Source organism: Microtus oregoni, unplaced genomic scaffold (assembly GCF_018167655.1).
Source record: "Microtus oregoni isolate MIOR12 unplaced genomic scaffold, Mior012 000020F_ref0000438, whole genome shotgun sequence".
NCBI lineage: Eukaryota > Metazoa > Chordata > Mammalia > Rodentia > Cricetidae > Microtus > Microtus oregoni.
In genome coordinates this window covers 3,469,526-3,492,938 of record NW_024543079.1, presented here as the reverse complement: position 1 = coordinate 3,492,938, position 23,413 = coordinate 3,469,526, and the positions used below count along the sequence as shown (strand labels likewise).

The 23,413-nt window shown below is 52.3% G+C and overlaps 1 protein-coding gene across 1 annotated transcript in view; it reads right to left on the bottom strand.

The window, feature by feature from the left end:
- The window catches only part of Prex1 (phosphatidylinositol-3,4,5-trisphosphate dependent Rac exchange factor 1), a 155,677-nt gene that overhangs the window by 36,820 nt on the left and 95,444 nt on the right, over nt 1-23,413 (bottom strand). The window contains exons 6-13 of the mRNA XM_041670450.1: nt 21,782-21,943; nt 17,791-17,924; nt 13,354-13,472; nt 12,098-12,247; nt 10,150-10,297; nt 3,093-3,193; nt 1,917-2,020; nt 1,721-1,770 (exon numbers count right to left, since the gene is read on the bottom strand). Of these exons, the coding sequence (XP_041526384.1) occupies nt 1,721-1,770; nt 1,917-2,020; nt 3,093-3,193; nt 10,150-10,297; nt 12,098-12,247; nt 13,354-13,472; nt 17,791-17,924; nt 21,782-21,943 (968 nt within the window). The remainder of the gene's footprint in view (nt 1-1,720; nt 1,771-1,916; nt 2,021-3,092; nt 3,194-10,149; nt 10,298-12,097; nt 12,248-13,353; nt 13,473-17,790; nt 17,925-21,781; nt 21,944-23,413) is intronic.

The following is a 23,413-nucleotide window of genomic DNA, read 5'->3' as shown; positions in this document are numbered from 1 at the left end:
GCCAAACATCCACAGTCCACGGCTGGGGAACCTTGATTTTCTAAGAAGGATGAGCGAGGCTCCCCCGTTCCTCTGCCTTGTTTTGGTGCTGACACACACGTGTTCAAAAACACGTGGCTAAGGGCAGGCTGGGCTCTAAGAACAGAGTAAAACCTAAACCTGGAGGGTACAGGGGTGTCCTGGTAAAGTACGCACTCTACATGGCTAGCCTTTGGAGCTGTGGGACCTGAGCAGTCAAACAGTGACAAACTCAGCCTTAAGCTGATGAACACAGAGTTCTACAGCTCTGGTTGGAGCCGCTGAAGTATGTTCAGGATTAGGTATGATCAGCTGTGAGACGAAGCAAGGATCCTAGTACATCCCCACCACAATCTAAAAAAAGAAAAAGGAAGTCAGGCCAGCAGGTTGGAAGGCCCAGGGAAAGCCAGTAGGGAACAAACAAGCAGAGGTCACAGAGCTAAGAAGGCCGCTGGGCACCAGCAGAGGCCACAGGGGCCCAGGAGGCCACTGGACACAGGCAGAGGTCACTGGAATCCAGGAAGAGGCTGGGCCCGTCTGCCACTACCTCCTAGGACCAGCACAGAGCAGCAAAAGGAATGAGAGAGGAGGCAGGGCTGTGGGTGAAGTGTTTGCAGGACCTGACATCACAGACCACGAACTGGATGGATGAAGTCCCTGGGACAATAGTCATGTCGCCCTGTCCTTGTCTCTCCACCCACAACCACAGGCTTCCTAACAGAGACTGACCCACTCGTTTCTGATGCCAGGAGCCTACGAGCATACTTTCCGTGACTTCAGCACTGTAACTTTAAGCTGCTGGCGAGCCCGCTGGCTGGAATAGAAACAGTCACTCAGCAAACACTAGTGCTGGATTGCGCCACTCGAGGTCAATGCCCTGCCACATAACCATTTGAATTCAGGCTCAAGCAGCCCATAAAATCAAAATAAAAGTTCATTAAATTAAAAAAAAATCTGCCAGGTGGTGCTGGCACACACCTTTAATCCCAGCACTTGGGAGGCAGAAACAGGTGAATTTCTGTGAGTTCAAGGCCAGCCTGGTCTACAAAGGACAGACAGGATTACCCAGAGGGACCTCGTCTCAGAAAAGAAAAAAAAAAAAGTCTAGACTCCGTATCCTGGAGCATTTGCAAACCTCATGGGGACAGGTGTCCCTGGGGGTGACAAACACAGGCACAGAACACCAGAAAGCATGACTCTGTTCCTGGGTGGGACACAGGGAGGGGGCCAGGACAGGCTCGAGATGGAACTCAGTGGCGGAGCAAGTGTCCCTTCCTGGGGCCCCATCCCAGGAAATTAAAATGTAAAGGCAGCCAGGGAAGCCGACCTGACAGGGAGGCTCTGGGAAGCCATGAGAGCCAAGGCTATGTAGGAGAGAGCATCCCACAGCAGCAGCAAGTACAGAGGCCCTGAGGTGCATCCCACTTCACACACTGCCTCAGACAGGAATGGTGAGGCACAGGAAGGTGGAGGACTGTCCAGGGTCATGCAGCTGGGAACCAGTACATAGATTCAGTCAATGTCAACCTGCCCCTTACTATCCCTGCAGCATACCCCACAAATCCACTCACTTCATCCTGATGGCCTGACAGAGGAGCTCAGTGATTAACCCTGTCTGATGGAGGAGCCTGAGTCTCAGAGAGGTCCAGGTACTGGTGGGGCCATGCAGATACTGTCAGGAAGGTACGCCATGGGGACTTACTTGATCACAGGGGTGTAGAGGCTATGCAGACGGCAGTAGAGTCTCACGCCCTACAAGCAAGAGCAAGGTCTGAATCAGCTACATCTTCTAGACTGCTGGGAAAATGAGGGTGGGCAGGGGTAGGCTATGAGGGACATAGGCTTGTTCTGCAGGGACCTCCAGCTGGATTGGGGCCACAGGCTGAAGGACGTCCTACCTTGGACATGATGTCCTCCAGCTCGCTGCGAGCCTTGTAGGTGCCGTCATCATAGCGGAAGCGATACATCACCTGCTCATTCTTGAACTGATGTTTGTCAGAGACTGGAAAGACCCAGGGACTGGTGAGGCTGGGAACACCCTCCACCTCCACCCTCTGGTCCCCCAGTACATTGAGGGACTTGAGAGACACAGCCTGGGCAGGCTGACACCTGTAGACACCTCTGATTTGCCCTGCCCTTTGAATGGGAACCAAGCACTCCAGGGGAGAGCCCACACAGCTGGGATCTGCACAGCTATCCTCCTATTCTGCTGGGGACTTAGACCCAGATACAGATTCTGTGTACAGCCAAAAGTCCAAATCTCTAAGAATGAAGACGCTTCACTACCACCTGGACACTCAGTGGCTTCTGGTTGGCTTGGGGGACCCACACAACCGCCAGGGTTGGGCCAGGGCTTAGTGTGGCAGGTCTGTCCTCTCCACAGCACCAGCCATGGCTGGAGTCATTCGACAGTGACCCCCATGAGCTTTCAGACCTCACAGCTGAGTCTTTCCCCAGCTCCAAGTCACCTGGTCTCACTTCCTATCATGCCCCTGTCCACTCAGGAGGCAGTCTCACTGCCTTCCTTGCTGCTCCTTGTAGACCACTCAGCATCCCCCTGCCTAGATGATGACCTAGAGCCCACTTGCCTCCCTCATTGCTAGGGGAGGTACCCCCAAGCTCCTGCCCAGAACTGAGCCCCCAACCACACTGACCGCTACTCTGTGCTCTCCCAGCTCAATCATGCCACACCGATACCCTCTGCTCCCTTCTTCGTCTCCCCTCCAAGCACAAGGTCAGCTCTGTGAGGACAGGACGCTCCATCTGTCCCATTCACAGGCGTGCAAGCAGTGTCTGCTGCAAGGGACATGCAACAGACACCTACGAGTTAGCTAAAACCTAAGCAGAGGGCTTGTTCTTTCTGGAGGGGCAAATAGAAAGTTCTACCCCCTGGCCAACTGTTGTGAGGCATCTTCCCTCGCTGGTGCCCAAGGAAATACTCATTCTGCCACCCTGGAGAAATGTCATGAGGCAGCTGTGGTCCTGGGCCACCCCTTCGAAGTATGGGAGCAGACTTCTGGGGAAAGGGCCGCTTCCCCGCCATCAAGCTACCGTGCCACACCTCTTCCACTCACCATGGTGAATGATGCCATTCTCCAGCAGGGCTTGGCCCAAGTTGATCCCTTCTTCTGTTTTGCTGATCTCGCCGATTTCCAGGAGCCAGGCGACAAACTCACTGCCAGGAACAGAAGATATGATGAGATGGTCCCCAGCCCTTGGAACCAGAACCAAGCTGGCCTAGCCCCACCCACCCCAGGAATGATAGGCAGATCTTCCTGCAGGCACACAAAACCAGGAGCCATGGCCCAAGAGGCAGTGGTTTACCTGTGCCTTTTCAGGTAACTAAGACCAGTCACACAGATCTGCCTCATCCACCCTGGAGGTGTTGTGGGGGAAGGGGATGAATGAATGGGTGGGTAGCAAGCACATGAATGGATGAGCGGACAGGTGCATGGTTGGAAGGGTGGTGGATGTTTGGTAAATGGAGGAATGATGGGGGCAGAGATGTGTGAATGAATGATTGAGAGATACACAACAGGTGGTCGGATGGGTGAGTGATGGGCTAGTGGGTAGGGAGACGTATAGATAGAAGGGTGAAAGAAGAGAGGGATGGTTGACAGCAGATGAATAAAGGATGGATGGATGGATGGATGGATGAGTGGATGGGTGGGTGGGTGGGTGGATGGATGGGTGGGTGGGTGGATGGGTGGGTGGGTGGATGGGTGGATGGATGGGTGGGTGGGTGGATGGGTGGGTGGGTGGGTGGTTGGGTGGATGGATGGATGGATGGATGGGTGGATGGGTGGGTGGTTGGGTGGGTGGGTGGGTGGGCGGATGGGTGGATGGATGGGTGGGCGGGTGGTTGGGTGGATGGATGGATGGATGGATGGATGGTTGGGTGGGCGGATGGGTGGATGGATGGGTGGGCGGGTGGGTGGATGGATGGGTGGGTGGTTGGGTGGTTGGGTGGATGGATGGATGGATGGATGGATGGGTGGGTGGATGGATGGATGGGTGGGTGGGTGGGTGGATGGGTGGGTAGATGAGCAGATGGATGGGTACATGAAAGGATAGGTGGGGTGGCTTAGAGTGTGGATGAATAGTTGGGTAGAGGGTGGGTGGATGGAAGACAGATGAATGGGTAGTGTGTAGATTATGAGTGGATGGATAAAGGGATGACAGGTAAGTGGAAGGTGGGTAGGTTATGGATGGATGGATAGATGATGAGTGATGGATAGGTGTGGTTAGACGGAGGAGCAGGAGGGTGAAGGAATGATGGACAGATAGAGGACAGGTGTTCGATGGGTGGCAGGGAAGGAAGGGGTAGACATGACTCCATGGTAGATTTGTGGATGGAGGCATGAGCCAAGGGACAGACACCAGGCCATGTGATGTGAAGGCAAATGACAAGAATGGATGACAGATGAACCATCAAAGAGATCAACGCTGGACGGATGAGTAGATATGGAGTCAGGGGGAGGGGGCTGGCTGAGTGGACAGGAAATGCTGGGTGGATGGTGGAAGTACACACGGATAGCTGGAGGAGGGTGTATCTAGATGGGGGTGAGCAAATACTAGATGGGGGTGTATGTATGTATGGAAGTAGTGTGTAGACGAAACACACAAAATCAGCAGGAGGCAATGCCAAGCCCAGAAAGCTGACTGGAGAGATGGCTCAAATCACATGCTCCCTGTCCTCACAATAATCCAATAGCTTCCCCTTTCATCAGAAGGAACTTCAGCTCTGCCTCAGTTGTCCCACACATCTGCCCAGATATATGTGCACCTTCATCAGCCACCCCCAATCCACATCCAAAAAAAAAAAAAAATCCAACTAGGGGCTGGTGGCTCAGAAGGCAGAAGCAGGTGAATTTCTGTGAGTTCAAGGCCAGCCTGGCTACAGAATGAGTTCCAGGACAGCCTGGGCTATATAGAGAAACCCTGTCTCAAAAAACAAACCAAACAAACAAACAAACAAAAAAATGAAAAAAAAAAAGTTCCTAGACTCCATCATGCGTCGGGGCCTTTGCAATTGCTGCTAGTCTACCCCGAAATGCCCTTCCCTGGCTCTTCTTTCCATACCACCCCCAGGGCCCGACCCAGCAGCCCACCCATCCTGATACCCTTCCATTCTGTGCCAAGCAGTCTCTGCAGCATGGCTTAATAGACTTCTATGTGCGTTGATCAGTTTCCTTCCCTGCCCACACAGACACCCAGAATGCAACCCCTGGATGATGGGGTTGATCTTATTTGTGGCTCTTTCCCTGACACACTCTGGAACTCAAGAGTCCTCTATGCGGCAAATGAGGAATGAGCAAGAAGGAATGTTCTAGGGTCCACAGGAAGGTTGGTGCACGGATGAGACAGGTGAGCTTTTCTGGCTCCCGGTGACAGTCCAGGGGTCAGACTCAGCCAGGCCTCTGAGGTCCCAGCCCCTGTGGCCACGTGAGCTCAGCAGATTCCAGCCCACTGGAGTCAGCGGAAGAGGGTGAGCCCAGAGCAGGCAGGGCCTACGAGCGTGGGCAGCAGTAACCGGCCCCCTCTTTATGAAAACCAGCTGTCCCACCTCCGGCTACAGCAGGGGGCGCTATTTTTAGCTTTCTGTGCTGGCAGAAGAAGGACCTGCCCTCATGTAGGTAGCAACACTAAGAGGCATTCAGAAAGCCTACAGGACACCCAGAGAGGTGGAAAAGAAATAGGTACATTTTTCTGGAACCCTAGGTGGGAACTTTCCAGGTTCTGTGTCCCCCTACGCGACACCCCTGCCCCCACCTCTGATTCTGTTCTCAGAGTCTCAACTCTTGGGATAAGGCAAGAACTGCCAGCAACCCCAGAGGGCAAACAGATGTTGGTGTGCCCACTCTCAGAGGCTGGAGTCCGCAGACCCAGTCAAGCGCTGTTTACCAGCTGTCTTATCCAGGGCCACCCCTAACAAGGGGTCTGTAGCCAGAGTGGGGACAGGAAGTATCCCAAAGTGGCTGCAGGGGCAGAAGAGAGATGGAGCACAAAACAGAGCAATTGATGGTGACTGCCCACGCTGGCCCTGCTACCCTCTGGCCCACGCTGGTCCTGCTACCCTCTGGCCCACGCTGGTCCTGCTACCCTCTGGCCCACGCTGGTCCTGCTACCCTCTGGCCCACGCTGGTCCTGCTACCCTCTGGCCCACGCTGGTCCTGCTACCCTCTGGCCCACGCTGGCCCTGCTACCCTCTGGGAAACCAAGCTGGATCTTTAGCTTGCTGGGCAGAACGAAGCAAAGCTGCCCCTTTCCGGGGAACAAGAGGCAGCTGGACGCAACTCAACAGGATGCAGCGCAAACAACTGGTTTGCTTGAGGACATCTGGAATTAGTGGGTGGACTTTTTAATCCTGTGAAACTTTAAACTGGGACCCAGGGGGTAAGGAGATAAAGTTAATCTCTTCTTCCGCAGGAACCTCGAACTCTGAACGGGGGTGCTGGCCGGGGGAGGGGGGAGACTGTGCCAAACCAGCCAAAGCTGAAGCTATTGCTCTAAGGGCCCATGGCAACCCCGTGGGTTCAACTCTCCGAAAGGGGAGCACTCGATAGTTCCTACAAAGCTCCCAGTTGTTAAATGCAGCTGTCTAACCCCGTATTTTCTTGAACCCCCTCTCCAGGCATCCACTTGTACTGGGCCAGCAGGGTCTCAGGGTGGAGGAGGGGTGTTCCGAATTAGACATCAGAACGTACAGCAGCTCCGAGCAGGGAACGGGGATCTGACGGTAGCTCTGGGTTGGGTTAGGAAGGGAAACAGCCCGGGTTTCCAGAAAGACGCTCCCTCCACTGTGGGAGGCACTGAGACCAGGTGGGGTGCCCACCGGTGTAATGGGACTGAGATGGAATGTAGGGTCCACGCACAGCAAGGCTGCTTCCACTCTCCCTTTCCCTGCCCAGTGGACATGGTTCAGCCTGCTGCAGGTCAAGGCCAAGGCTGGGCACAGGGAACACCTGGGCACACCTCTGCCATTCTTTGCTGAGAGCCACCTGACCAGTGGCCCTGTGCCACATACTCCCCAGAACCGAACATCCTTTTGCCTGTCTCCTGCACAGGCCGAGATCTCCAGTGCCTAGAGCCTGGGTTTGATAAGCACACCTGAGTCCCATGAACAAAGTCCCTGCCAATGTCCACGGCAATGCCTGTTCAGGCCCTGTGTGCGTGAGGCCAAAGGTCAATGATGGGCTATCTTCCACCATCATTCTCTGCCTTATCTTTTGAGACAGGGTCTCCATTACTAAGACAGGCTCTTGCTAGTCACCCAGGCCTACCTGCCTTGCCCACTGTTCGAACCTCAGCCCCATGAGTGCCAGGACTGCAGTGCTCAGTTTGGTCTGTTGTACACAGCTGTGTATATAGTTGCTTCAGCAAAGTCTCCCACCTCAGAACTCCCAATGTGTAGCATGACATCTAACTACTGTCGAAGTTTGCAGCAAATGCTTTCGCCTTCAAGAAACCTCCCCGAACCGTCTGACTGGCACACCTTGTTCCAAGTGGCCCAAGCCTGACAACTCATCTCTTTCAACTACTGAGCCCCCTGAGCACCTAAACAAAAACCTGACCCATGACTCAGTGCTACCAAATGAAGCCCTGCTAATTCCTGGGTCTCATGCCATCCCTTGCCACTCCAGTACCACAGCTCAAACAAGCCACCGGACTCTTGCATCTGTGATGCCCTACCCAGGCATGCTGTTCCTTAGGTCTTCTGGCTGATTCTTGCTTGTCACACAGATCTTGGTTAAAATGTAACCTTCCTAAGAGGCCCATCTTACCTGGCTAAATCAGCTCCACAATTCTCCCCTTACATCACTCTACTACTGCCTTGCAGCATTCACTGGTCCAAAGGCTTCCTTCTTTAATTTGACCATTTGTCTACTGACCTATTCCTGTAGGGACGGTCATCTCCCTGTCAGCAAGATGTTTGTCTATTCCCTGCTGCCTGCTGGCAACCAGAAAGGGATGGAGGGAGGGAGCAATTTTGTCTCTCTAGTTAATCTGAGGATGCTGGAAGGTAGGTAGACACGTACATGCACGCACACACATGCATTCGCACACGTGCGCACACATGCACATGCGCACACACGCATATGCACGTGTATGCTTCCCACAGTACACAGATTTTATCACTGAAATGTGAAGTCTGCTACTTTCTGCATGGAGCACAAACTGGCCACTTCTTCCCACCAGTCCTTGTACCATGAAGCATGCATGGCCCAGCATGTGTTCTCAGTGCCCTGGCCAGCACCGTGCTTAGAGCTTCTGCATTCCCACTGGGTCCTCCAGCCCTTCTTCTTCCTTGTCATTGACTAAGACTGAGAGACATTAACCCAGTGTCCAAAGTCATCCAGCAGGAAGATGGAGAATACACAGCCCCAGTCTGACTCGAAGCCCTGCCCTAAAAGGTTATGAAGATAAACCAGACACACCACAACCAGGGAGTCCCTGTCCAGCAGCAGACAGAAAGCAATGATGGGGGGAAATGCGGAAGAGAGATTAAAGTGAAGCAAGCATGGAGGCAGTGAGAAAGAACACCAGCTCTGGAGTCACCCTGTCCTGAGTGTGAATCCCATCTCCACACATGGCAATGTGACTTCACACAAAACCTTTTCCCTCTATATGCCTCAGTTTCTTTAAAATAGGGACAATGGCAGTGACTTGCCTCACAGTGTTGTGTGAGATTAAAAGCGATTGCCAAATGTGAATGTCAAAGATCTGACTGAGTGAGGGAGAGACCCGTGTCCCCGCCACCTATCAGTCTTACAGAGGGGACCAGGGCTCCTGGAGATTTTGTGAACTACACATTGGCGGGGAAGGAGTGCTGGAAGCCCAGACAGGTGCAGAAGGAAGCCAAGCCTGAAGAAGCATGTTCTCTTAACGGGAAGTCAGGTCCTCTGGGCCCCGTGGTTACATGAGCCGCGATGCTGGCTGGGGTTCAAATGGGCAGCGAGAGGAATCTCCTCTAATCCTGAGGACAGCCGGGTCTCAGAAGCCTTAATCACAGACAGGTTATCCCATCCGGCGGGGCTGGCAGGAAGGCTCTCCAGTGCTCCCCCAGGCAGAAGTGGGAGAGCTGCTAGAGAAAAGCCTTCTATGAAGTGGAATCAGGGATTAGCAATGGAGACAGCCAAGGGCCCCTCTAACCTTTCAAGCTCCTGGACCCAGGTCTCTCCTTTCCACAAAGCCGGAGAGAGCCAGGACTGCTGAACCCCAAGGACAACGGTGGGAGCAATCCAAAAATCCTGGCTTCCTCAAAACTCCCACCCCTAGCCTGTTTAAGAACGGGCCTCAGGGCCGACCCTCGGCCATCTCCTAACTCCGCAGGCTGTAGTGAACATGAACACTCAGGCAGACCCTGGGCCATCTCCTAACTCCACAGGCTGCGGTGGACATGAATACTCAGCCAGACTCTGTATTTTCATATCTCTAAAACCAGGTTCCTGTCTGGCTCCTTCCTTCATTGTCTCCACCCATGTCTTCACCTAGCTTATAAGAACCGACCCCTACCCAGGGCCCCCACCTCTCTGACCACTGTCCACAGAGGCCTCTGCTTGTCCCTTCCCCAACGCTGCTGGCCCAGACTCCTCTGAGTACATGGTAGCCTACAAAGCAGATCTCCTGACTCAGAGGCCATCTAAATGCCTGCCCCACACGTTCATCTCCAATCTAGTCTTCCTACCAGGACAACTGACACTATTTCCAGTTTTCTCTGTACCATGCAGGCCACCAAGCTCTAGCCTGCCCCAGACCCTCTGAATTCCATCTCCAGCTTCTAAGCACAGCACAGCCTCCTCTGCCTTGGCCACGGCAGAAAAGACAGAGATAAGCAGAGTGTGGCCAGCCTGATGCGTCAGGAAGATCTCAGCTTTTATCATGGACTCCATTACAGGAAGCAGATTACACAGTGGGTCAGGAGCAAACACAGCAGGCAGAACTACGGCAGAACCCTGCCAGCCTTGACCCTCATCTGAGTCTGCTCTACAGGTCTGAGGGGGCGTAAGGTGGCTGTGCAGGGAGATCCCAGGCAAGAGAAAGGGCGAACGGGCAGGGCAGGACAGGGCAGGGCAAAGCAGAAGTAGGGTGGGAAAGGAAGGTGGCCAGCTGGGATCAGATGCCACTCACTTGCCAAGGAAGCACTTGGGCACAGTGCTCAGCTTCCGTCGGCGGTCTTTGATCAAGTTCACCTTCTTGCTCATCATCAAGTGGTACAGCTTCTCCCCCTTCTCTGCGATCATGACGTACGCGTCACGCTCCATGCCCAGCTTCAGGCCTGCATGGGGACAAGATTGCGGGGTGTTACAGGAGGCAGTCTGGGGTTCTGGTATTCATGCCTGCCAACTTCACACTAGCATAGCCATAGAGCACTTTCTGACCCCTGGTCAATGTCACACACCTACCAGAAACTGCTCAGAAGGACTGGGAAGGGACCCAAGTTTAGTCCCAGGGTAACTGGTGGTCCTTTAACTCAGAGCCAAGCCTCAAAGCCTTATCCTACCCCTCCACACACGGCCCTGCCCCTCCACGCCATCTACATGGGGCCCCATCCTTAACTCTACTCATGGTCTCTCTCTGAATCCCACCCCATCCAGACAACAAGAGCAACAGAAAATGGGTGTTTCGTGGCCTCAGACACATGCCCCGTGCTTCTCACAAAAAGAGCCACAACCATCCCCATTTTACAAACAGAAAGCTGAGGCCCAGGGAACTTATGTTGTCAGAATAGGTGACATCAAGATTTTATCCCAAGATGTTTGGCTCCATATCCTGACCTGAGCTATGACCACAGACCACAGTGTAAACCCATCCCTGTGTGCCCAGCCCTGAGGTTGGACTTCAGACAACACTCACATCTAAGGACAAGGTCTCCTTGGACCACACACACCTCTTAATGACATATACCCAGTGCTAACCACAGCTCTTGATTCTAACCACAAAAGCTCAGATCAACCCCACCCAGCCAGGCCAACTCCCTGCCCCAGTACCGACCCCACCCCAGCCCTGAACAGTTTCAGACGTTGAGCCCTTACCCACCCAAAGGAGCTTATCTGGCTTCCTGGTGTTTTAATACGTTCTGGCTTGATATTTAAGATGGGGAAGTGCTACCTAAAGGCCCCGCTTTCCCTAGGAAATGGGTGGAGACACTGAGTGAGGACAGTGACTTGGGTAGTGTGAGGTGGAGAGAGGCAGGTGGTCTGGGCCGTGCACGGAAAGGGCAGGCTTACAGGATCACGATTACCTCCTGAATGAAGAGGGACAATGAGGGATGGCACTGAGGGTGTGTTTCAGCACTGGGTGAGTGGAAAGCCCATACCGCTACAAAGAACTGGGAAGCAGACTGAACAGGCTCCGAGGGTGATGGAATCGTAGCAAATGTAAGGTGCCTACGATGCATAGACCAGCTAGGGTTTCAGGTCAGCAGGATGTGCATGGGGAAAACTGAGGCCCAATTTGATCCTGGGTCAAATGAGGAGATGATGTTGCATTTGCAACCATGGTCAAATCTAAGGCCTTGGGCAGCAGGACCATAGCCTCTGCAGCAGGAGAGTGAGTCCGCTCAGGCACAGGTCACTGAAGTAACTTGTACAAAGCACACCAGACGCTAAAATTTCCAGCTTGGTGGGCTCCATAGTAGTTCAAGGCAGAGACACGGTCAGAGCCCACCCATCCCTGGTCTGTCACCTCAAACCCTGTGCTGTCTTTCAGTGAACCACTTTGGTTACTGTCCTGAGGTACTCTCTACCATGCCTAAGGGGCACTCTGAGGACCATCCCCCAGACTCCCACTCAGGGACCAACAAACAAAGGTTTGGGCAAACATCTTAGCTGCAGGGGAAAGAAGATGCTGTTTCCAGATGCTCTGGTGACCAGTAAGCCACATGGGGGCTGTGGTACAACTGACTGACCCCACCAGGTCCTAACATAGTCACAGATGTCCCCGCCCATCAAAACACCTGCTGTGTGTAGCTTCAACGCTTCTGCAAGGGACCGAGATCTGTGCCCTAGGCACAGTCCTCACCCTATAAGAACCCCATCAACCTCCTTGGCAGCCCAGGACCCGCCCAGGCACCCACTCTCTCGCTGTTCCCGCTCTCGGATCAGGGCATCCAACCACTTCTGTTTCTCCTCCGCAGTCTTGGCCATACACACAAACCACTTGTTCTTGGCCGTGTTGTGGATTTTCCAGCCATTGGTGACAGTGTAGCCATTGCTGTGGTAATCGGCTGATAGGGACGAGAGGCAAACGTGGGTCAGTACACAGACAGCTATGCAACTCCCAATAGCCTGCAAAAATGATGAGCACCACCAGGGCCAGGCTTGAGGGGCTAAACCTTCCCCCCAACCACTGTTGGCTGGCTTCTCTCTCATAGGCAAAGATCTGCACAGTCCCTTCCAGCACCACAGTGACACAGGTGTCGTGACCTCGCTCATGTGGGCACAAACGTAGTAGTGGAGGAGACGCTTGTCCAGAGCTTAGGGGAGCAACCCTCTCTGAAAACATGACAGCGAAACAGTACTTAGGACCGTGGGCCTGCATGTGCCACAGCTCAAAACCACATTAGAACGTTCCCCAGACAGGCTCACAGAACATCTCCTGAGATGTGGCATCCCCGGTCCCAGTGAATGGCGAAACTACCCTAAGCTTTGGTCACCTGCCTGTGGATTGTTCAGACAATAGATGTTATACAGCCACATGAGACAAGGATGCATCCCAGGGTCAGCACACGGAATGCAAGAGCCATGTAGAATGCAGACAGGGCACTATGATCACCTTACTATACACACGGAAAAGCATGTACACGGTCACATGCATCTAAAGCCATTTTATATGCATGAGTTTGAAAACCAGAGAAATTTAAAGTGAAATACTGGGCAATGGAAACTAAGGAGGTGATATTTTGCTTTTAGACAGTATCTCGCTACATAGCCCTGGCCAGCCTGGAACTCACTATGTAAACCAGACTGGTCTCAAATTCATAGACATCTGCCTGCCTTTGCCTCTCAAGTGCTGGGGTTAAAGGTATGTACCACAATACCCACGGTAAAAAAATATTTTAGGCAGAAAAAAAAAGGACTGCATTATAAAATGCCTAAAGTGAGGGGCTGGAGAGACAGCTTGGTAGCTAAGAGTATTGGCTACTCTTCCAGAGGACCAGGGTTCAATTCCCAGCACCCACATGGCAGCTCACAACTGTCTGTAACTCCAGTTCCAGATCATTCGAGGCCCTCCTCTGGCCTCCATGAGCACTGCACACACACAGTACACAAAGACATAGAGAGAGGTCCAGGGCAGGCAGAGAGGGGTTTAGCGGAGAGGGGCAGGGCCCACCTGTCCCATCCTCCACATTCTCCACTTCCATGACTTCGGTGTTGATCCGACCCCTGAAGATGTACAGGGAGCCATTGATGGACTTGGTCCTCTTGGTGGATTTCTTGCTCCCAGTGACCCTGAAAGACAGCAGGGAGTCAGCATCCCCTACAAGGGACAGCAACACAGAGAGGCATCCAGGGACAGAGAAGAGCTCTGGGCTAGGGTGTGGAACATGGGGTGGCTGTGGGTGGGCAGGCAACTGAGAGAGTTTCTTCTCTACTAATCATGGTTTCCCATCTGAAACATAGGTTAAGAGCTTGGTTGATCTCACAGATCAACTCTTCAGCTAATGGAGACTCATGGGAGACCAACAACAGAAATTCAGCACACTGGACTAGCTGACTCACACACACACACACACACACACACACACACACACACACACAAACTACCCATCGTCCATCCAGCCATCTATAACTATTTATTAACCATCTATCTATAATCTACCCACCCATCCAAATACTATTCATCCATCTATCTACCCACAAACTCATTCATTCATCCAGCCACCTCATAAACCAGCTCTCCATATACTCCCTCTCCCATGCGTCCATGCACCCATTCATTCATCTGCCTGCCTTCCCATGCAACTACCATCCTGCCCTATCCATCTATTCACGCATCCATCACCCCCTACCCCAACACACGCGGGAGATTTCTGTCGTCCCTACATCAGTCACCCCTGCAATCTGAACATGGGGCCTCTCACATTCATCTGCTGCCTTCCAAACCCTGATGCAAGAGTTGGGGGTTGGGGGTGAGGCCAGGAGAGGCAGTTGGAGCACAGAGGTTGGTGGTATCTCATAAATGGGATTAGTGTATTTTATAGAAAGGCCTCAGAGAGATACCTTCCACCATACACACAACAGAAAGCAGAGGAAGCCTACTGAGCATGTCTCCTGGTGCCTTGCCCTTTCACTACCTAGGTTGGATACATTGGTAAAACTATATCCTTTATGATACCCAGTTGATGTCATTTTGTTACAGTCACCCAAATAAATTAAGATATCAAACAATAAACAAACAAACAAAAACAACAACAACATCTGGCAGGGCTTCCTACGGGCAGGGAATCAGGTAAGACACAATCCAGTAAGTCCTTGGAAATGGCTGCTAGGTGCCAGGCACTTTGCTAAACGCTGGACCACGGGGAAAGCACATGAAATAGTGGGGAACTTGTCTTGTGTTGGGAGAGGGGGTACGGAGTTCACAAAGAAACACTGATCACAGCAAAGGCCCTCTGCATCTCCTTGATCCACGGGGTGGACCTATCCTTACGGAGCCTGCTAGGACTATGGTCAGGTGTCTCTACCTGAGACAAACTTACTGCAGCTGGGTAAATTCAACAGTATGGACCCTGGACCGCAGGCTGGCCAGACCTCCCTGCTGTATGTGGGGAGACCTGAGCTCCTGCTCCATGGAGGAGCTGAGCGGTGAGGACTGGAGCAGCAGGGCACTGAGTATGTTTGCCAGACTCCGGCTCCCTGGGCCCGTAATGAGGGACAGACTGTGTGAGAGTTAAGAGGAACCATGTGCTTCCTCAAACACTGGCTGGCTGGACTCTGCTTTATTATAAATTTACAAGCATGTGTGCATTTGTATATACACCAAAGTTCGCCCTCCTGCTTCCATGTACACATGGGTATGCATGTGTGTATTTCTATGTGCACACCTGTGTATGCAGGTACACTGATGTGTGGGAATACATGTGTATACATATATGTATGAACATGTGCATGTTGTATATGCCTGTGCATGTATGTATATGTATGCAGGTACAAAACTCCATGGGAATGCATGGGTGCACACGTGTATGGATATGCATCAGTTTGTACATGGTTATCTGCCTGTGTGCATGAGTGCATGTTTCTGTCTGTGAACATGCAGGTGCATTATGAACATGCATACTAGGTCTATGTCTCAGAGAACCCTAACCGACAGAGATTTTGGCATTACTTCTTGGAATAAGGAAAAACTGAGGAGATAAAGGTTTGGAACAGGAGTGTGGACAAAAAGACAAGTCCAGCTCAGACACAGGTGACCTACGTGCAAAATACCCAAAGGAAGTCAAACAGAAATGGTCTCCTCTTTTTCATTCGTGAGCCTGGCACTGTCCCAGCCACTTCACAGTGAGGCCTAGATGAGGTCGCCCGCTCTGTAAAGCACTAGATGGGGTCGCCCGCTCTGTAAAGCACACCCCATAGGACATCAGGGCTTCAGCCCACATAACAGACACGAAAACGGCATTCGCCTAAAGTTGTGCAGCAGCAGTAGGACCTGAGGGCTTTCAGCCACTATGACTCTGGCCTCTCAGAACACAGCAGGCAGCTACAAGGTGTAAGACTTAGCTCTTCTGGGCCTCAGTTTCCCCTTCTGTAACTGAGAGGGCTGACTTTTAGAATGTCCTCTTCCTCCTTTGGTGGCCAAAGGGGGCTCTCTGTGTCACGGGCCATTCCACCCACATCCCAGACAGGGACCAAGAGAGCCAGCAGCTGCCTAGGCACATCGGGTACTTCCCACAGCCATCCCAGTCAGCCAGGCTCCATCCACATCGGGTACTTCCTGCAGCCATCCCAGTCAGCCAGGCTCCATCCACATCGGGTACTTCCTGCAGCCATCCCAGTCAGCCAGGCTCTATCCACCAGCACCTGACCTGCCTGCAGGCACTCAGTCTTCTGGCTGCTAATCTAGAAGCTGGACAGTGGCCTCGTTCCTGGTCCTCCCAGGGGACAGGTGTGCCCTTTCCCACAGGCCAGCACGCTGTGTCACTAAGGAGGGAGCAGCCTTCAGAGAGCTTAGGATGAACACAGGAAGGCCAAAGATAGTCCCTGAAGAAGCCAAGATGGTGGAAAAAACTGCTGTTCCTCCTAGGGCAGGCGACACGGAGGAAGAAGGGCATGGCAAAGAAGCCAGGGCTGGGACAGCGCAGCCAGCAGCTGGAGTTAGTCACAGGGTTCTGAAGGGACATTCTGTTTCCAAACCCTGGTGCTCTGGGAAAAGTGCCTGCTTCTAACAGCCAGGGCAGGGAAGGACTGGGGGATGACAATTCACAGCAGCCTTAGGATGGTCAGAGGAGGCCTCTGGAGGTGACGCCAGCAGGACAGGTGACATGGGACAGCAACAGAGATCATTACAGAGCAAAAGCAGGAGAACACCTGGAGAGAAGGCAGGCTGAGCATGTCTACACTGGAAGATGACACATCGGGAGGCTGAGGCCTGAGCCAAGAAAGACCAGCCTCCAAAACAGAAAGGATGGCCAATACAAGAGGCTCTGCGCTCTGGGGCTGCCCACAGGTGGCACTAAGAACCGCAAAATGAGTGTGAGGTCCATGCGGATGGCACCAGCATCCAGCCCCAACTTCGTGCACCAGACACTTACTACCTTCACCTCCACAATGACCCCGTGAGGTACATTCAGGAGAATCTACTGTTTTACAAACAAGGAAACTGAGGCACAGTCAGGAGAAGTCATGGAGATAGAGAAGTGATCAAATTCTGAGGCAAACAAGCAGAGGACGGATGTGGCCCATTGTAAAAGAGGAAACTGAGGCTTCACATGCATATGGAATGGCCACCCATCCCCTGTGGCCGGATTTCCCACAGGGGCTCAGGAGCTGGGAAACTGAAAACTGAGCGCTGAGACAATGGGCTTTAAGGCCAGAAAGCCACAATGCTCTGAGACCGCTGCAGCCTCGGCCAGATAAGGCAGGGAGAAGCCTCTGAAGGTTACTGTTTCACTCTCAGGACAACTCACAGGAAACAGAATGGAAGCAGGGGACACCGTCTGCTAAGATGACCCAAGGGGCTCTCAGTGAGGGATGTGAAGATGCTGGCGAACCGTTCTCCCCGCCCAGCAGTGAGAGCTTTCTCAACCTCCAACTCTGCACCCTGGGAACCTTAGGATCTCAGATGCTGGTGAGCCTCTACAATCATCTAGAGCTATGCTGTATGACACAGTGTTCCCAGGTCACAAGGAAAATATGACTGGGACCCACTGCAGTGTAAAGCTAATACATAAACCACTTCAAAGACTGAACGCTAAAACATATGGCAAAACACCTAAACACCTCCTTATTACTTTTCAAAACTTGTTGACAGTTACATATAATTATAATTAGATATATATAACATGTGAGCATCTTGGGTTGAATTCACTATTAAACCCCAGTTCACCTGTTTTTTTTTAATTTTTATTTAATATGGTTACTAGAAAATTAAAATTAACATATTCAGCTTATACTATATATCCATTTAGAATAACTCCCTAAATACTCAGAAGAAAAAGCCCAGGGAGGGATGTGACAAGCCCGAGGTGTCACCTGAAGAAAGGGGCATTTCGCACTGGCCTGCCCCGGCGAATCACCTGGGCAACCTGGCCCAGTCCTAGCAACATACCTGGATTTCCGCTTACAGTAGACAAGCAGGTTGTCAAAGAGGAAGAAGGCTCTCTCCTGGATGTTGCCTGCAGAGATCTTCAGCAGAGTGCCCTGAAGGAGGAGCTGGGTGCAGATGTCCGTGAGGTTAGAGCCCTGGGGAGAGGATGGAGGGCAGGAATGAGCAGCCAAGAACACACCTGTCTTAGCGCCTTTCCTTGCTGCCCAGGAAAGCACCCTGGCAAAGGCAACTCAAGGGAGGAAGGGCTGCTCTCTGCTCTGCAGTTCAAGGTTAACAGTCCATGATGGCGGGGTGCTCGTGACAGCAGGAGCTTGAGGCAGCTGGATGCATCCCAGCCACAATCAGAAGCAGAGATGTTGTGGAATAGTAGCTGAAGATGTGCTACATCGTTATGCTGTGGAACGTTTGTTTAATGATGCAAGGATGTGTTGCATACTTTTATGTTGCATTTGTTTAACTCTGTGAAGCTGTGTTACTTTGCCTGTCTAAAACACCTGATTGGGCTAAGAAAAAGCTGAACAGCCAACAGCCAGGCAGGAGAAAGGATAGGCAGAGGTGGCAGACAGAATAAACAAAAGGAGAAAAGGAGAAGAGGGAAGAGCGAGAAAAGGAGGAGAGGAGGATGCCAGGGCCAGCCACCCAGCTATACAATCACTCAATCACCCAGCCAGACATGGAATAAGAAGAAAAGACATACAAAAAATAGAGAAAAGTAAAAGCCCAGAGGCAAAAGGTAGACTGATAATTTAAGTTAAGAAAAACTGGCTAGAAATAAACCAAACTAAGGCTGGGCATTCATAAAAGAATAAGTCTTCATGTATTTGGGAGTTGGGTAGCAGACTCCCAAAGAGAAGAAGAAAAAAAAAAACCTATACAGAGAATCATGAATACATGCTGCTGTTTAGGTCTTTCTCCACCTGGATAGTCCAGTATTCCAGCCAGGGAAAGGCCCTGCCACAGCTTAGACCTTCCCACATTCACTAACTCTGGTAACCCTTAGAGGCATGCCCAGAGGCCAAGTACTCCCTCACAGATCTACCTGGAGGCTTGTTTCCTAGGTAACTCCAGATCCTGTCAAATTGACAGCACTAGCCATCCAGCACCCCTTACTCCATACCCCTAAATCCCTATTAGCCTCCGAGGCAAATCTCTCAGCACACAGAAAGCCAACACAATCTGCCGGATGGCTGTGTGGGCACAGCACTGTCAGTGGACTGCAGGTTCTACTACAGCAGACACTTAGGGGTGCAAGGAGCGGACACACCAATTCACATGGCTAATGGCAGACCCAGGGGATCAGCATCTGGTCCTGCAGGGGGTTGAGTTTGTCTGAGTGTCCTGTGTCTGTCTTTCCCTGTGACCTAATTTGCAGTCTGGCTTGTTAAGTCTCCCCTATAAGATCAGCACTTCTGTAAGGACAGGGCCACCACCAAGTGTGTGTGGTGAGATCTCCAGCACCTAGCAACCTTCCCCGGGGCTGCAGTAGGGGCTCAACAGTCACGTGGGGACCAGCAGGGCAGAACTTTGGGAGTGCTAGGTTCACTGAAGGCCCCTGGCATCACTAAGAGCTGTGGGATAAGCACCCCATGTCAGTGCGGCTAACACACAGGGTGTGCATGAAGTTGACTGAGCAATTAGGAAGGTGCCACGGAGGGGCAAAGACAGGGACTAGGAAAGTGTCACTCTGAATCCTCAGAGCCAGCACCTACTCTATGAAGAGTCCTGGCAGGGCAGGGCCAGGTTACACAGATCCTAAGAGCTGAGGAGAGGGAGCTGGACAGAAATACGCAAGTACAGAACACCCACTGAGGCAACCAACATCCTTGCTCCCCTGCATTCATCTTGGGGAGGGAATTTTCCAGGCACTGGCTGTCTGACCAATGAACTGTATTTCCCAGCTTCTTGAGCACCAAGCATGGTCAAGAAACCTAATCATGCCAAGAAGCCGGTGACATATCACTACCTTCCAACCTCTCTCGTACCTTCTGTTTCTCTTTCCACAGGGAAAGGACAGCCATCAGGTTTAGACACTGGTGGTATAGACATGCCCAAGTCATAGGAAAAACACAGTCCTGTTGGATCAGAGTCACCTACCCAGCCTGGCTGGCCACACATCCACCTCTTCATTGCTCACAAGCTGCAATGTGAGCCCCTTGGAGCTGCCCCCATCCCCACCACAGCCCCAGGGCAGACAGTCCATGCCCATGTGTACCTAGATGCTGCAGGGAGCGCAGGACAGTGGCCTGTGACAGAGGGAAGGCTGGTCATGTGACCTGCGCTTTAGGCAAAGCCATGTGCAGCTCCCACAGCCAAAGGAGCCAGATGCCAGGTCGGCTGCCTTACCTTGACTGCTGAACACACCAACCTACCAACTTAGGCTGGTGACTGGAACCTCCCTGCCCAGGAAGCTGGGGAAGGGGAAGCACTCTCCTGACGCCACAGAAAACAAGACCCTCCTGGGGCAGCCCCTCTCCCACACAAGCGGGAACCTTTTCTCTCCCACCTTCTAACTTGATCGAGGCCAAACCTTAATGCCCATTCCAAAGCCCATCTGGCAAGGGAGTCTGGGAGTTGGGGCTCTCACAGAGGAAATGCCCAGTGAAGGAAAGAAAGTGCAGGGGACATGTCACCCGTATTCTCTGAACAAAGCCCCAGTCTTCTCTGCAGCTGGGCCCTCAACCCAGGGTCGGGGAATACAAGAAAAGAATACTAAATCCCAGACATCCAGGGCCACCCAGGGCCTGGCGGGTGAGGGGAGGGGGCGTCCAGACAGCAGTGTCTGACCCAGAACCTTTCATCTCAGCCCCTAATCTCTCACTCCAGCTGAGCTGCCCTTTAGACTCAGCTGTATTTTTCCATTGTCCTTCTATAGACACACAGAAAACGTTGGATAATGGAAGCAAGAAGTGAGGGTTAAGAAAGTCATTTGGTTATTGGCTGAGGGGCGGTTCAGTGGGTAAAGGGGCTTGCTGCCAAGCCTGATGACCCTGAGTTCAATGCCCAGGTCCCACACGGTGGAAGCAAATGAGTCGACTCCCACAAATTGTCCTCTGACCTCTATACATGCGCTGGGGCACACCGTGCACACACCCACAAATAAGTGTGATTTAAAGAAGGTCAGTTACACTCTGAGGCGATCCGTCCCACAAACAACCCTGGGAAATTACAGTTGGATCCCAGAGAAATAACACCTGCAACAGACGAAGGTAAAAAACAGGGTACCAGGGTCAGAGAAGTTAAAAGCAGTCACTCAGCTAGCAGGGACATACAGAACCAGAGTCCTGACCTGGGATGGTATGGAAGGCTGACACTGCCATCCTGACAGGGTCCAGAACCCCCTTCTAGACTTCTGGCATTTCACTGAGTGAGTTTCCAGATTATGTTTACTAAGGTGTGAAAATCCACCTAAAATGTGGGTGGTGTCACCTCCTGAGCTGGTGTCCCAGACTGCGTACAAAGGAGCAGGGAGCTATCTTGTTTCTGCTTGCTTCCTGTGGGTGTGCCGTGACCATCCGTGTGAAGTGCCTGCCCATGAATTCTCTACCATGATGGACTGTACCCGCCAACTGGGCCACAATAAACCTCCCTCCCTCTCGTGGTTTCCGCCAGGTATTTGCCACAGTCACAGGTAAAGAGATGCGTTCAGATATGGAACATGTTCAGATATGGAACCGGCCCTTGATGCTGGGAGCATAAACGCCAAGACCTGTAGGCAGCGGGTAGGCCAGGCACAGCACACTTGCTGAGGGAGTGTGGCCCGCAGGGGTGGAGCTAAGGGAACGGGAGTCTCAGTGGCAGCTGCAGGGAAAGAGTAGTTCTACCAATCTGTCTACGGAAATTTGAAATCTGCGATTTTATGTTTCATTGAAAATCAACTAAGCCACTTATAAGCAAACACAGGGCGGGCCAAACAAAAGCACCAGGCTGTGATCTGTACTGCAAGTGAGGGCCCAGCCCCCTCAGCCCAGGGTTCTCCCACCTGACCACGTACCTCCCAGCCCTCTATGTGAGACTGCAGCTGCTCCAGCGCCTCCAGCTTCTCCATCTGCCTCTTGGTCTCATTGATGTTGGAGCAAACCGTCTTCATGGCCTGCAGGGCACTCTGCACAGCGGGGTGGTCAGGGTGCTTGCCAGGGGTCCTCTTGGCCAGCTCCTAGTGTGGGAGAAGGCAGAAAAGAAGGACATCAGTCCAGGCATATCCTGGGCAGAGGGGGAGCCATGTCGAACCAGTGTGCTGAGGAGCTGGTGAGCTAAGTTTGCACAAGCTTGTGCATTCACGCGAGTTGTCAGTCTTCATAGTGAACGCAACTGGACTTGGGTCACCAAGAACATACATCTCTGGGTGTCTAGGAAGGTGATTCCCCAGAGGTTTAACAGGGTGGACCAGCCCAGGAGGCAGGGGGTGCCATCCCACAGGCTGGGCTTTCCAGACTGAACCCAAAGGAGAATGGGAGCTGAGCACTAGCATTTGTTTTTGTCTGCTTCCTGACTACAGACACAGGAGACCAACCACCTCACTGCTCCTGATGAACTGTACCCTAAAACAGACACAGGAGACCAGCCACCCCACTACTCCTGATGAACTGTACCCTAAAACAGACGCAGGAGACCAGCCACCCCAATGCTCCTGATGGACTGTACCCTAAAACAGACACAGGAGACCAGCCACCCCACTGCTCCTGATGAACTATACTTAAAGCGATGAACCATAATAAGTTCTTCCTCCCTTGAGCTGATTTCATCAGGTCTGTCATTCCATGGAAAAAAGGAACTAAGACATCCATTTTTTTCAATCACTCACTCACTCACTCACTCATTAATTTATTCTGTGGGTATCACCTGAGTGTCCTTGAAGTCAGAATCTGAATACACAAGAAAACAGAAATAAGACCACCCTAGCCCAATATAGAAGAGAGAGACAGAAAAGCGAAGACAGATCAAGTGTCTGTCATGATAGCCAGCAGTGAGAAGCTCTGTGAGGAGCTAGAGTAGACATCAGGAAATGAGCTTCCGACTGGGAGGTCTGATACACTTAGGGAACAACGTGGCAGACAGAGCAGCTGCAAAGGGAATGAGGGTGGAAAGACACTGGGCAAGACAAGGAATGGTAGGTGATTGGGGGGCCGGGTGAGGGAACCACAAGACAGAACAGGAAGATGGGCAGGTGACAGAGGCAGCCATAGACACAATTGTTGCCCCAGCTTTCGTGGTGAAATGGGTAGGGGTACCTCTTGGGGTACAAGTGTGGCTGAGTGGTAACCATTTGTCCAATGTGCTCAAGGCTCATCCTGGGTTCAATCGCCAGAACATGAAAGAAAAGTAAATAAATAGGCCTCTCCTTCAGAGTACAGAGTACAAAAAGCATCCAGCCATTTCTCCACCCAGGACCCAGCTGCCATCAGTTCGCCCCCCCCCCCACTCCTATCTCAGACACAGACAGGGGCCAGACTGTGTTTTCTAGAAACATGGCCTCATGTCATCTAAGCTAGCCTCAAGCTCACTATGTAGCCGAGGAACCTTAAACTCCTGATCTCCCTGCCTCTGCATCCTGAGAGCTGGGATTAAAGGCATGCACCACCATGCTCAATTTATACAGTGCTGAGGGCGGAAAGCTGGGCTTCCT